Source organism: Leopardus geoffroyi, chromosome B3 (assembly GCF_018350155.1).
Source record: "Leopardus geoffroyi isolate Oge1 chromosome B3, O.geoffroyi_Oge1_pat1.0, whole genome shotgun sequence".
Lineage (NCBI taxonomy): Eukaryota > Metazoa > Chordata > Mammalia > Carnivora > Felidae > Leopardus > Leopardus geoffroyi.
This window is the reverse complement of record NC_059337.1, coordinates 111,416,536-111,431,878: the sequence shown is the minus strand read 5'-3', so window position 1 is coordinate 111,431,878 and position 15,343 is coordinate 111,416,536. Positions and strand designations below refer to the sequence as shown.

The following is a 15,343-nucleotide window of genomic DNA, read 5'->3' as shown; positions in this document are numbered from 1 at the left end:
AGGAAAAGTTGGACCACAGAGCAACTCATCTGAATACTGTGTGAGTGTAAAACGACACAAGCCACATGGGCAGTGGTGTGTGTGGGGGGGGTGTTGTCTATGAAGATGAAGGTGTGTGTGCTCTTCAACCCAGCAAGTCTCTCCTAGAGAAACTAACACAAGAATGTGCACTGTGACTCCGTTTGCAATAGCACAAACCGAAACCATCTCAATGTTGCCAACAGGAGAAGAAAAATCAGTTGGGGTACATTTATACAAGGGAATACCATATAGTTGTTAAAATGTTCAAGTAGAGCCACATACGTGAATGCGGGTAAACCTCAAAAGTGTAACGGTCAGCAAGAACAGCAATGCACAATAAGTGATCCAATAGCTACTGTCCTAAAAGGCATGAAAACATTCGCTGTCTATATTGTTTATGGATACATACATATGTAGTGATAGCACAAAAACTTATCTGCAGGCATGCCAAATGTCAAACTTAGGACAAGGTGATGCTGGGGATGGAAGGAGACTGACAAATGGAAAAGGGTTGCATGGGAGGCAAATATGGAAAAATGTTAAGACTTGAAAAAGCTGAGTGGTTGCAACTCCGATTTTGTCTGGTTATCAGTGAGGCTGAGCATCTTTTTATCCATACTGGCCATCTGTGTTCCTTCTGTTGGAACTATTCTGTGACAGCCTGCACGGGCCCCGTGATTTGATGGCCGTGGACGGTCTTAGTTGGATTCATGTCACAGGCTCACGTCTAGGCTCAGGGGTGTTTCCCGCGGCCAGGCTGGTCTAGGGCTGGATGTGGGGCTGAACATCCTGCCCGCAAGGGGCTGACAGCTCTGGGAGGCAGCAGACAAAACCAAGTTAAACACACGCTACAAACTGCAACTGAGTGCCACGAGGGGCACAAACAAGGCGCGGTGGTGGAGCACTGTAGGGAGGCCTCCTTCACAGAGGTGGTCTGGGAATCTTCTCTGGAGAGACGGCACGTCACTGTAGGCTCCAGAAGACAGCCAGCCATGCAGCGAGGACTGTGTGGCTGCAGATTCCAGAAACCTACTGCCTCTTAGTACATTTCCTCAATGGAACTATGAATAGAGGTCTGGGTCTGAGGCAGGGATAAAGGCACAGAACCTCTGTCTCAGACTGGATGCCCCCACCTGGAACCCTGAGTTTGCCTTAAGATAGTTCCCTCCTGGGTCCCAGGCTCCCTCCGGGGCGGCTGCCAATGGAGGGAGGGTGGGGGCTGCGTGCTCACAGGCCTGCCCACAGGAGGCACAGGGATAGTTGTGCAGGACACGCATGGCTGCTCCCCTCTCTTGGTATGCCCCCATCCTGGGGACCCTGTGGAGAAGCGCCATCAAGCCCCCCACCCGGCCTTACCAGAGCATTTTCGGGCACACCCAGGACCACATCGTGCAACATGGCTCCACTGCCGAAGTGCTGGGCTATGGACAGGCCGCTCAGGCAGTAGCAGGTGTGGTAGAAGTCCCGAGACCTACAAAGACAAGGTGGCTCTGAGCAGGGACTCCTCCACTCCCACAAATCCCCCCAGGCACAGCCTCCAACAGGAGACTCAGGCCTGGAGCACACCCCCACATCCCAGGCCCAGGTCAAGCCGTGGCATTTCTCAGAGCCCCACTCTTCAGCCCTGCACCCTTGTAGTCTTGTAGACTTGTAGTCGGTCCCCCCAGGGTCTCCTCCAGCTGTCTTCCAGAAAGGACTCTCCAGGGTAGTGCTGGTGCTAAATTAATGTATTTCTCAAAAAAAAAAAAAAAAAAAAAAAATCCTACCAAAATGCCTAGAAGTGAGCCAAATTCTCCCTGACAAACTGCTTGGGACCAGCCTTCAGCTGGGCCTTCCCCTGGATGCTGACAGTCACAGGGTGTGTGCTGGCCCAGTAGCAAAGGGAACAGGACTTATCTGATTTCCCTTTTCTTTTTACTGTGGCGCCTCAAGGTATTTAATCTATGCTGCAATAGTTGTGATTATAATTTCTGTTTATGACACTCAAGGGTTTTAAAGTCCTATATCCTGTTCTATTTAAATCAGTTTCGTTTAAAAAAAAAAAAAAAAAAAAAAGGCAAGAAAAGCCACCAACCTGGCAATCTACGTACCTACCCAGAGAGGGGGCTGCATGGAAGCTGGGGGAAAAGATGGGCACTGGGGGGTGCCAGGATGGCACTGGAAGGGGTGCTCCCACTGGGAGGCTTCTTCCCACAACACACTAGCACCAAGCAGCTGGATGGAAAGGGAGCCCCCTCCCCCCTGCCCCCCGGCTTTTAAAGGTCAGCAGCTGTCACCCTCTGGTTCTGGGGAGGCTTGAGTGGCACACCATCTCTCCCCTCCCTGCCCCTCCCTCTCCCAAGAGAAGGCACTCACTTGCCAGGCTTATCCAGAAGCCCCCCGGCAGGGCACTGGCAGCACATAAGAATGTACTCCTGCAGGGCCTGCTGATGAAACATCCAGTGGCTCATGCTGAGGGCAGGGTCGCCTGCAGAAAGGCATAGCGTCAGGGCAGGCCAACGCCCGGTGGGCATCCAGCACGGTATGAATGACGTCTTTGTATTTTATTACCCACTGGGGACAGTTAAGGTTTCCCTCTATTATTCCTGGACTAATTTTCAAAATTACATTCTTGGGACACTTGATATCTTCGCCCACGTCCCATGATATGTCCTTTCTCCCGACCTTTGACTTGAGTCAAAGAGCAGCAGTGCAGAACGATACCTTGGGGTATACGCCCTTACCGTGAATGCCTGTCCTAAACCACATCACCGACAGGCGTGGGCCAGCTGGCTATCTCTGCCTTCCAGATCCACCCTCTCACTGCTCCTGACTCAGTCAACAACTCCCTCCTCTGGGCCTCTTAAGACATTTCCTCTAGCACATCCCTGACTCTAACTGGCTAAGAGAACTCTCAACAGGGGTGATGTCTGTTCCTTCTACTTTTCTAAACCTCAACTTAATGTATCTCCAAAGGGCATCCTCCAACTCCTCTCTTGGCCTCAAAAACTGTTCCTAAGAAGGATTACTAGTAACCGCCAGGATTTCTGCATCATGTAATAGGGTAGGGCACCTGAGTGGATCAGTTAAGTGTCTGACTCTAGATTTCAGCTCAGATCATGATCTCACAGCTTGTGAGTTCAAGCCCTGAGTCGGGCTCTACACTAACAGCAGGGAGCCTGCTTGGGATTCTCTCCCTCTCCCTTTCTACCCCTCCCCTGCTTGTGCTTTGTCTCAAAATAAGTAAATAAACTTAAAAAAAATATGGCAGCAGGAGCAGAAACTGGCAGTTCTGGTAATAATGCTCATGTATGAACAAGCAACTGGCCTTCTTCATTCTGAAGCTGAATCAGTATGGTCGGAGAATTCCATGGGCCGCATAGTTATCAAATGCAGATGACAGAGACTGCCAACAGATGGATGCTTCCAGAAGCATTTACGTGGGAATTTTTTTTTTTTTTTAAATATACACATGCATTAAGTCCTTGGTCAATTTTATACTTGGATACTCGGGCTACTACGAAGATAGCAAGTAATCTGTAAATAGCAATTAAAAGCTAATTTTTCCTTCTTCCAGTCTGTTTCTGTGCATTTTTCTATACAGTTATTATAATTTTATATTTTGCATTCTCCATTTAACACTATAGGCATACATTTTTCTATGCTGTTATCATACTGTTGATTTTTCCTTTGTAATTTCTTCTTTAAAGAAGCAAATTTAATAGCTACTGGGATTTGAGGGGGGTAATGATGAAAATTCTACAATTGATTATGGTCATGGCTGCACAACTCTGATTACACTAAACACCACTGAGTTGTATATTTTAAGTGAGTGAATTGTATGGTATGTGAATTCTATCTCAAGAAAGCTGTTACTTTTTCTTTAAAAAGCAAATTTACTAAACTTTAGGATCACTGCATTAAACATCTGTACAAAATATCCTTTTATTCTATATCCTGTAGGAAATAAAAGACTATTATTATAAGGTAAGTGCCAACCTGTCACTAAAAGCAGAATCTGAGAAGAAAATGCTATGTTTATTATCAGACAGATTACAGAGTGGGTCGGCTGCCTGCTACCTTATGGAAATCTACAAGCTCCGAGTCCACAAACTCCACCAGGAGCTTCCAGGGGTCCTGAATCTGCACAGCAGCTCACACAACCAGAGACGAAGGCAGGCGTGATGACGGGTGCTGCTTGTGCACCACAATCGGCCTTTTAGTCCTTTGTACCTCTCCCTTCAATTACAAATCCCCATTATTATGTCATTTTGCTTTTCAAAGATTCCTTTTATCTAAGAAATCAAAAGTTTTCCCAAACAGTAACTGACAGGTTCAGCCACATGCAGCTCAATTTCACAGGTGGACAAATCCAGGCCTGGAGTATGTCCCAAGGAACACACAAGCAACGAGGAACCATCAATCTAAACCCAAACTCACGGGCCTGCTGCTTTCTTACTGCTCCACAGAAACCAAATAACTCACTAATTTAGTCAGCATTGAGTATTTTTAAGATCTTAGTAATGTGTTCTTCGGGGCGCCTGGGTGGCTCAGTCGGTTGAGCGTCCAACTTCAGCTCAGGTCATGATCTCGCTGTCCGTGAGTTCGAGCCCCGCGTCGGGCTCTGTGTTGACAGCTCAGAGCCTGGAGCCTGCTTCGGATTCTGTGTCTCCTTCTCTCTCTGACCCTCCCCCATTCATGCTCTGTCTCTGTCTCAAAAATAAATAAACATTAAAAAAAAATTAAAAAAAAATAATTCATTCTTCTACTCAACTGCTGTCTTCTATACACATAAGGCAGCCACCCGCATGGAACCACTAACGGCCACTTGCTCAGGGAGGTCGTGTGTCGGTCCTTTGTTATCTCTTTAGCTAGCAACGTGATCATCGCCTTTACAAAATCTATTTGGTCATTTACTAAGATAAAAGCAGTAATGCACGTGGTTAACAACAGCAACAAAAAAGGCAGAGTGTAGTACAGAAGGAAAAACAATTCAACACGTATGTCTCCCTCCCTTCATCTCCCACCCTCCTCCCAAAAGTGCCCATTGCTAAAGGGGTTTTGCTCGCTTCCCGGAAAAGCTGTGGAGAGGTCGGTCCGTGTGCACAGAGACCACTCTAGGCCTGGCCCTTTACACTTTATCTTGTGTCCTGGAGAGTTTTCCAATATTAGCTCATTGCATCTAACCACGGGATGGGGAAATCATAATTTATTCAACTATTAAACTTTTAACGAGCATTTGGTTGTTTGCCATTAAAACTCCACTTCAACACACATCCTTTGCTAATGTCTCTGCAGGTAAATTCCCGAAAGTGTACTTGCTGGGTTTAAGTAATTTGGACAAATCTCCAAACTACCCTCCAAAAACACTGATACAGCTATTTACACCCACACTGCCTGTTTCTCCACACTCTCCCCAACATCGGGTACCGCGTTTTCTCCTCTCTGCCAACGTGACAGTAAAAACGACCAGTGTCCCACTGATTCTATTCACATTTCTTTCACTGCCATCTTTTCGTTTCATGCATGCCAACTGTGCTGGTTAGAAGCAAGGCTCTGACGGAGGTGTAGGTGGCGATCGGGCATTATAAGGCAAGTTGCTCACCCTTGCTGGTCTTTGTTTCCTCATCTGTAAGATGGGGATAACAACAGCACCAATCACAGCACTGCTCAGAGGATCACATGAGAAAACACCTGTGGAGGACTCCGTTCAGTCCCTGGCTGAGGCTGAGCGCTTGGCAAGCCTCAGCGGCCGGGAGGAGCGGTGGTCGTAGAGGGGGTAACACAAGTAGTAGCTCTTTCCTGCCCGTCCGGAATCTGCCTGTTCAGATCCTCTGCCTGGTTTTCAGTGGGGCTGTTCATCTGTTTCTTAGTGATTTAGGAGCCTCTCAACTTAAAGAAATTTAGCCCTTTGTCATTTGTCACAAATAATTTGTCCTACCTTGCTACTTGTTTTGTTTATAGAATTTCTCTTCTTTCATAAAAGAATTTCCTTTTTCTTTTTCTTTATGCAAATTAATTGTAGAAAATCAGAAAATACACATAAAAAAAGAAAGAAAACAAATATTGCGTGTTGCTTCACAGTCCAGGTGCCTTCTCGTAATTTTTTGGAGTCAACTCTTCGCTGAAAATGGAATTATATACAGACTGCTTTGAAACCTTTGATCACAGTGTATTACGAAAATCTTCGCACGCATCGTCTCCTTGCGACTCCCAACATCAGTATTCTGCCCACCACTCAAGACACTGCCCTTCCCTTCCCACTGCTGCTGAGAAGTGGGTGAGCTTCAAGCCCAACACAGGCCTTCTCCTGGGCCCTGACAAAAGCTGCAAGGTCCACGATTCACAGGCAGTGCTTTCCACAGGCAAAGCTCTGAATGTCATTTCCTCCAGGACCTGTGCTACAATAAACAGAATGTCAATTGGGGCCCCTCTGAAGATGCTGGCAGGGAGCACTCTTCTCACAGCTCTCCTGGATTTTCCTGGCATCTCATCCCTGCCAGGGACAGGTTTGTGAAAGGCTGACCATTTTACCAAGGGCTTGACCTCACTAGTTTCAAATAAAGAAATCACTAAAACCCTAAGTTATTTTTGCTTTGAAAACACTGAAGTTTCAGGGAATTCTTGACCTCCCAATCATAGTGGTCAAGCCAGAGACCGTGCAGGCTCCAGAGTCAGGGGGGTGATCTATCCTAACGTCCTGAGACCCTAAGCCCAGGGGCCCAAGGCAAGGAATCTCAGGACAGACTGAGACCGGCAGAATGGGAAGCCAAGGGGGCACCTGGGTGGCTCAGTTGGTTAAGGATCCGACTTTGGCTCAGGCTCAGGACATGATCTCACGGTTCATGGGTTCGAGCCCTCATCGGGCTCTCTGCTATTAGTGCAGAGCCTGCTTCGTATCCTCTGTCTCCCTCTCTCTCTGCCCCTCTCCCACTCAGGCTCTCTCAAAAATAAAATAAACATTAAAAAAAAAAAAGAAAGAAAGAATGGGGGGCACCTGGGTGGCTCATTCCATTAAGTGTCTGGCTTTAGCTTGGGTCATGATCTCACAGCTCATGAGTTCGAGCCCTGCATTGGGCTCTGTGCTGACAGCTCAGAGCCTGGAGCCTGCTTTGGGTTCTATGTCTCCCTCTCTCTCTGTTCCTCCCCTGCTCACACTGTCTCTCTCTCTCAGAAATAAAGATTGCAATGTCTCTCTCTTTCTCCCAAAAATAAAGATTAAAAAAATAAAAATAAATTAAAAAAAGAAAGAAAGAATGGGAAGACAGGGCCGAGACTGCGTTTACTTCAATTCAGCATCCAAAGTGGCCACAGCTCAGATGAAACGAAGAGACTAAAGAAAGGCGCTCAGAAAGAACAGCCAAAGAAGGAAGAAAAGCATGGGTCAGGGGGCCAGACAATAGGAAAGAATCTCATCTTCCACATTTGAGCAATTAATTACCCAATTATTAAGTCCAAAGAAAACCTTCCCTCTGGGCCAAGGGGTCTCACTCCAAGAACACATCAGCGCCCAGCGGGACAGCCATGACTTCCCCTCCCCCCACCAGTTTCCTCAGAGACACGCTGCTCTCACATAAAATAAATAAGAAAGATGGTTCAGGAGTCAGCGGGCGACCGGAGATTTCAAATGATCAAATAAAGGAAGGCTCCCGAAGTTGAGCTTGCTGTCTAACTGCTTTGGTTTTGCCTTCCGATCTGTGACTCCAGAGAAACGGACTCAGGTCTCTTCACTCCAGTGGTATGGGTGGAACAGACTTGCATTTAGGATTCTTCAATGAATTTAAAATACAACAGTGCTGACAGCAGCAACTACAAAGCCAGTCAGACCTGGTGGATCTTTTCTCCTGGGGTTCTGCTTCTCTGCCCCTTTGTGCCATCGCCTTCTCAGTCACTGTTGTGACTGCGACGCACACAGTGTGGGTTTTCAGTTCCGATATGACCGATACGGGACGCTGCATTGGAAACTGTGGCTTCACACCCGGCTGAGGTGGCAGTCACCCTGGGGCCCGGACACACACCTACCTCCTCCTAGCCACAGACAGTTTGAAGCAGCAACTGTGACTCAACTAAACCACTGGAATTAAAGCCTAGTCTGCATGTGCGTGCAGGAGACATGGCGGGGGGGGGGGGGGGGGGGGGGCGGTTCACACAGGGAACTCAAAATCCAGGACAGACAGACAAACACTCTGGCTTCCTGACTTGGGTTAGCAGCCAGGGGAAGTCACCCAGCCCCTGCCAGCAGCTCCCCGGGCTCACCTTGAGCATGCAGTGCGCGGTGCAGCAGGGGCAGCAGCCCCGCCTGCCAGAAGGAGTAGCAGCCGTCCACCAGCTTGTTGCAGCGGCCCTGAAATCCACCTTCGAACCGCATCTGCCGGCTTGTCACCCATTGCTGAGAATGAGACAGAGAAGGGAAAGGCGGGTGTAGGCCAAGTTCCCATCTCTGGGCTTCTTGGCACTGGAATTCTAGTCCTGGGGCTGTTCCTTCCTTCCCCTCACTGCCGCGGATGCGGACTGGACCATCTAAGCTGGACTCTTGGCAGGGCGGCCAGTACTGATCTCTGCTTCGTGCCCAATGGACAACTAGCCACCTTTTCCCGGGTTTCAAATGGGTTCTGATGCTGACAGAATAAAGACATCAAGTTGGCCTATAAGGAGACCTGCAAATGTCTCTCAATAAACAAGGCTTAACGAGGAAATTGAAGGCAAGTGGCTCATTTCTAACCACTTTCCCTTCTCAGGGAAGTTTATTAAAAGCAGATAAATGGAATTGTGTGCTGTGTCTCAGTGGATGATCTCAAACTGTTCCTGACTTTGACTTGGCACCGGAAGAAATTCATCCAAGGTTTCTTAGCAAGTTACTTGCAGGACCAGAAGCAGAAGCCACTATCCCAACTGCCAAGGACGGCTCTGTCAGCTCTAGCCTCTCTGCGTCTCCAGGGAAACCTGGTTGGCTAACAGAAGACAATCTTTTACTCTGAACTTGTAAGATGGTTCTTGATGTCACTCAGCGGTCACACATGATGCTGCTGCCCATCCCTGCTTATCTCCAAGTTTTCGAAACACACTCTGCTACCAAGATCAAGATAGCCAGGGGTTTCGTCCTCCAGAAACGAGCAGAACCGACTGGCTGAGCAGATAATGACATCTCCATTTCCCTCCCAGGCAGTTCCAGACACCAGCCACGGGCTTTCACAACGGAAAGGTGCAGAGTAGGATGTCTCCCCCTCCCCCCACCCCTAGGTTCTTACTTGACTGAGTTCCTGAAAGGAGCTACCGAGGACCCTTTTTGGAAGGGGGAGGGGATGTCTTTAAGTTACCAAGTGTGGAGTTTAGATTATATCCCTGTTCAAGGCCATACTCACCCATAAGAGTCAAATCCCAAATTCTTAGAAGAAAGACATAAAAAAAAAAACTACACTGCAGGTGTAGGCACTAATAAATCACCAGTGAGTCTTAAATGAGCCAGTGCTTTAGGGATGATGCCATTTAATGAAAGCGGGGAAGCATCACTCAAGAAAAGAGAAAACAGGTACTACAGCGGGGAGTCCATTCTTCATTTTCACTTACACCACAGACTAAGGTGTTCTTTTTTAATATTTTTAAAAATTTATTTATTTATTTATTTATTTATTTATTTATTTATTTATTTATTTATTTTTGAGAGAGAGAGAGAGACACAGCACACAAGTAGGGGAGAGTCAGACGAAGACACAGAATCCAAAGCAGGCTCCAGGCTCTGAGCTGTCAGCACACAGAGCCTGATGCGGGGCTCGAATCCATGAGCAGTGAGATCATGACCTGAGCCAAAGTCAGACGCTCAACCGACTGAGCCACCCAGGTGCCCCCAAAGGTTATTGGTTTTTGTTTTTTTCCCCAGACTAAGGGTTTTTAGGCTGGACTACATAATTTTTTCCAGTGTCTAAGCCCATGGGTTTACTCTGTTTCCTTCGGCCATATGAATTCATAAAATCTTTCAGATATGGGTCCTAGTTCTCTCAAAGCAAAAGGAGGGGACGGAGTGGTTTGGGTGAGAAGGACACTGGCATTTATTGAGCACCTACTATATGTTATCTCCTTTAACCTTCAGAGTCCAGAGTTCTAACCCCTCCTTTAACCTTCAAAGAACTGTTATCTCTACCTTACAGAGGACAAAGGAAATTGAAGTTAAAACGGACAAATTTCCTAAGGTCGCGTGGAAGTGGGAGAGACAAGGCTCAAATCTAGAGTGTTGCCATTGTAACCGAGCCTTCTGCTGGTTATATTCCTTATTTCTTCCCAGGAAATGGGGCTTTTCAATTTCATGCCTTATTGGTAATCAGACTCTTAAATGTCTAGCTGGCCATTTCAGCATGAACCTTCAAGGAAAGTATGCTATAGGAGGCATCCTGCGGGTGAGGACAAAATACTACTGGTCGTATATCCGCAGAGTCTAACAGAAACTTTCTTGGAAGCTCATGATGGGTCTCGTGACAGTTCCTATGATGAGCAGCTGACATCTGAGCTTGGGGAGAGGAGATGAATGTCCACTGCAGCTGGTTTGCTTTGAGGTCATGGTTGGGAGTAAATGCTTCCCAAAAGATGTCTCGGTGGTACTGCATGCGTGTATGTTTGTACACTAGGCCTCTGATGATAATTTAAGAATAATCTAGTGAATCAGAATGCAGTCAGCTTTCCTTCTCGATATCTATCAGGAGCTTAGAGTCCAGACATCAATGCCTAAGGCTACCTGCTCAATGCAACCACTGTGCTCTGCCCAGCTCATTTGAATGTAGTTACTAAATGTTCACATATTGCAGCCGGTAATAACAGCTTGGCTTCAAAACGCCTGAGAGCACTTCTCATGACTTTTTCTCTTAGCAGATTCCTTCTAAGATACATGATGACCTCCAAATTTAAGAGACTGAAGCTACAGTCTTGGAAGCAGGAGGAAGGTACTCTGCCTCATTGCAGATGTTTGAGGGACTCAGGAAGACTGTGGAGCTGGCCTAATATACTATAGAAAGTTCAGAGCAGGAAAGATGGAAAGGCAGGAAGAAAGGAGCCAAGACCCAGGCAGACGCCCACTCCTCCCACTGTCTCCGACCAGTGCTGAGCGCCCCAGCAATTACGTTGAAAAGCTTCATTACGGGTCATTCAGTTCGTGGGCTCAGAGCAGGAACTCTGTTGGTCCTTCCCACAGCCAAACAGCCCCAAAGCACTGTGAGTCTGACCAGTCACATCACCAGGAGCCTGGGGCCTGAGAAGAAGAGGAGTCAACAGACACTTACCAATAGGCTCTTCAAGTTCAAGGAGCGTTCCTTTTTGAGGATGACCAGTGCGGCCAGGCCGCAGAAAGTGTAGCCGCCGTGCGCTTCCATCCCTGGAACCCCACCAATGCCACCTTCCCAATTCTGACACCTGGGAGGAGATGGAGAAGAGCAGATTGAGTGGTAGGTGTCAACCCATGAGTGGCCGGGTAGAGTGGGTGGGCACAAGTGCAGAACCACCCAGGTTGGCAAAGAATCAGTTTGTTCAGATAATGACATGAACCATCACAACTATGAATGGAAAGATGCCAGCTAATTAACTTTTGGAAATGCCTTTTCCTCCAAAAAAAAAAAAAGCGAGGGGGCGGGGGAGACTCAGAGAAACAGTCTACTTATGCACAGTACCTCAAATCTCTTAGGAAAAAAGTAATAAAATCATACATACAGTACGACAACCACAGGTTAGAATAAAAATGAAAAATAATTGCTATTTAGGGCAGATCTATTGCTGGGATTTTTTCTCTTTATTCTTCCATATTTTCAAAAGCTTGCTATAATAAACATATAAAACTTTATTACTATTGAAGTAAACTTATTTTTTAAATCATAACCTCCTATATATTCAAATTACTCATTTACTATTATAACAATTATTATTTTGGGGGTTAGACTATATATTAATAGTGTATTCTCTAGTCATAAAAACACGCCTCATCTTGCGACCAGCAATATAGGGTCATTTCTAGGAATTCATCCTAGGAAATAAGTTAAAATGTGTTCAAAGATAAGATTATAATATTAACAGTGAAATATTAGAAACAATTCAGGAACTCAACAGTAAGGGACTGGTTATATAAATTATGGCCTATCTGTACTATAGAAAACTACACATTTAAAATGATGCTATGGGGGCGCCTGGGTGGCTCGGTTGGTTAAGCGTCCTACTTTGGCTCAGGTCATGATCTCATGGTTCATGGGTTCGAGCCCCGCATCAGGCTCTGTGCTGACAGTTCAGAGCCTGGAGCCTGCTTCGGATTCTATGTCTCCCTCTCTCTCTCTCTCTCTCTCTGCCCCTCCCACGCTCGCACTCTGTCTCTGTCTCAAAAATAAATAAAAAACACTAAAGTAAAATAAAATGAAATAAAATAATGCTACAAAGGATATTTAAAGATGTTCCCAATCAAAAAAAGTTACAAAATGTTAAGGTACTGTATAATTTTCCCGGAATTCTAGAAAGACATACACCAAAAGAGTGGTTGATGGTGGATTACAAGTGGCTTAGATTTTCTTCTTTTTGCTCATCTTTAGTAAATATGCTTTTCTGTGTAATAAAGACATTTTTTCTTAGTATATATTCATATGACAGTGTAGGACTTTACTTCTGATGACCTCCGAATATGTACACACTCTAAGGTGTGTCTGCCTCACAATCCCAACCGCGGTATAGGTGCACAGGTGGATGGGCACATGATCCAAGAGCCGGCAGAACCTCCGGATGGCAGAGAAAACAAGCAATGATACCGCCTGTCTTTCAGGCACCTCTCCCTGGAGGCCTTGCATCTTGGGAACTCACAGGCCTTTTTCAGAGCAGTCCGCAGGCCCAGGGACATCACAGAGCAGGGCGCCAAGTCAAAAACTGGCTACCACCCCCTGTACAGATTCTTTAGCACCTCCATCCCGTGACCCTGCTGCTGCCTAAGTGGCGAGTTTTCCTTCCAACACATTTGGCTATGTGGAGCAGAGGAACAGTCAAGTTTGAAAAGTCTGATGGGCACCTCTTAACATTTTCCTTTTTCTTAACTTTTCTGAACTTACCTTTAAAAAATTTTTTTGAACAAAAAAAAACAAACAGATAGTGTTAACAAGTAAATAATGAAAAGTAAATCTCCTGCCCAAGCAGGCTTCCTAGTCCCTCTCACCAGCAGTGACCACTGTCAGTTTGTCTCCTCCTCTCTCTCTCTCTCTCCACACACACACACACACACACACACACACACGCACACACGCACACACACACGATTTACATTCTGCTTTCCCTCCCTTTTATACGTGGGAGCAATTTTAATAATTGTAAATTAGTAAATTTAGTAAAATTCTTTGGGAATGTCTTCTAGCTAACCCTAACAGACTGAGCACAAGCCCAATAAAATGAAAAGAATTTAAAAAGGGATAAATCCACAAGGGTAAAGAGCATAGGAGAAGATATGAATACAGACAGGAAATAACAAAATTTCAAAAGCCAGAAAAGGGGAAAGATAAGAACTAATGGACTTAACAGATTAGAGAAACCTAAACCAGCCCGGGGATAGGAGGCAACAGAAAGCAAGACGACATGCTCCAGTGCAAGGCCCAGGAACTAGAGGCACCACGATGCCTCAAGAAGTGGGATGAGTTGGAAACAAGTTAATTGGTTGCAAATGTATATAGGAATCAATGAGACCTCTGGGTATGCATCAGAGGACAGGAAGTTTCAGGAGTTTAATCAAGAGGATCTGAACTCCAGGATGTCCAGCACAGCAGAGCAGGAAGGAGGCACCACACTGAGCAGGGGATTAAGTGAGAATCTATAATCTGAGTACAAACACCCCCTACCCCTTTTCCTCCTACTAGTTTACAAAGCTGGCTGCCAACTTCATACCCCAACCAGAAATCTGGAAGATCCTTCTCAAGGGAAGCTGATAAGCCCAAGAGAAAGACCCAATGGGGTGAAAGGCTGAACCTAGCCTACTCTGGCCCATCAGCTTTTTAGCCCTTGGCTTCCGAATATGAATATGAGACATTTCAACAAAGTCTCTAATATGGAAGAGAGAGACCGAAACAGATGAACAAAAATACGTTGGAAAAATAACGTAGGGAACAGAAGGAAACTTTTTAAAATTGTATCTTTAGATAAAATATTATATGAAATAAAAACACTTTAAGAATAAAATGTGCCTGAAACAAGAACAGGAAAGTATGTAAAAAAGAAGTATTCCTTTTATAAGCGAGGATAAAATAAGCTCTGAAAATTTTAAAATAGAATGGCAGAAATAAAAACTCAACAGAAGGATTAGAAAATAAAAGGTAAGGGACTCTCCCAGAAAATACAGTAAGAAAGATTAAGGGTTAAAAAATAGGCAAAAAATTGTGAAAAAATAGAAGACTAATCCTACTGCTAGGAGGTTATAAAATGAGCAAACACTGAAAATAGAGGGAAAGAAATTATCAAAGAAATCATATTGTATAATAAAGATTCTGGAACTAAAGTATTTGCAATTCCAGATTGAAGATACATACTGAGTACCCAAAAAATGAAGAAAAAAAAAATCCGTATCCTGGTTCATCAGCCTGAAGTTTCCAAACTTCAAGAATACAGATTCCAACAACTTCTAGGGAGGGGGATAAGGTGGGAAAGAGAAAAAGAGAAACAAAACCAAAACATACAACGGATTGGGAACACAATGGCACTGGGAGGCAGTAAAGCACAGTGGTTACCATAACAGATTTTGGTCACCTAAATTTCTTGTAATTCAGCTTAATATCAAATTCAATATCCCGCCATTTGACATTTAAGGAAACCATGACATGGAGAAGTGAAATAATTTGTCCAAGGCACAAAGCTAGTAAATCAAGAGACTGGGATTCAAACCCAGAGTTTTCTCCTCCTGAAATAACAGCTACATGCTCTGGACACAATACACAGAAACAATTCCTGAGGGCTCAGCAGACTGACAAAAGGCAGGCAGATTCTGGTGGGGATTTAAAAGTTGGAGCAGGGGGCGCCTGGGTGGCGCAGTCGGTTAAGCGTCCGACTTCAGCCAGGTCATGATCTCGCGGTCCGTGAGTTTGAGCCCCGCGTCGGGCTCTGGGCTGATGGCTCGGAGCCTGGAGCCTGTTTCCGATTCTGTGTCTCCCTCTCTCTCTGCCCCTCCCCCGTTCATGCTCTGTCTCTCTCTGTCCCAAAAATAAAAATAAAACGTTGAAAAAAAAAATTAAAAAAAAAAAAAAAAAAGTTGGAGCAGACAACAGCAGGCAGGCAGTCTCTTCCCCCCCCTCCCCTCCCCTATTTTTTTCTTCCCAGTTTGCCCTGAGGATGGCTGTGGGCCCCAGTGGTGGCA

General features: G+C 45.7%; 1 protein-coding gene across 1 annotated transcript in view; it reads right to left on the bottom strand.

Moving 5' to 3' along the window:
- The window catches only part of FNTB (farnesyltransferase, CAAX box, beta), a 68,008-nt gene that overhangs the window by 5,775 nt on the left and 46,890 nt on the right, over positions 1 to 15,343 (bottom strand). The window contains exons 8-11 of the mRNA XM_045451249.1: positions 11,268 to 11,397; positions 8,257 to 8,389; positions 2,377 to 2,488; positions 1,378 to 1,492 (exon numbers count right to left, since the gene is read on the bottom strand). Of these exons, the coding sequence (XP_045307205.1) occupies positions 1,378 to 1,492; positions 2,377 to 2,488; positions 8,257 to 8,389; positions 11,268 to 11,397 (490 nt within the window). The remainder of the gene's footprint in view (positions 1 to 1,377; positions 1,493 to 2,376; positions 2,489 to 8,256; positions 8,390 to 11,267; positions 11,398 to 15,343) is intronic.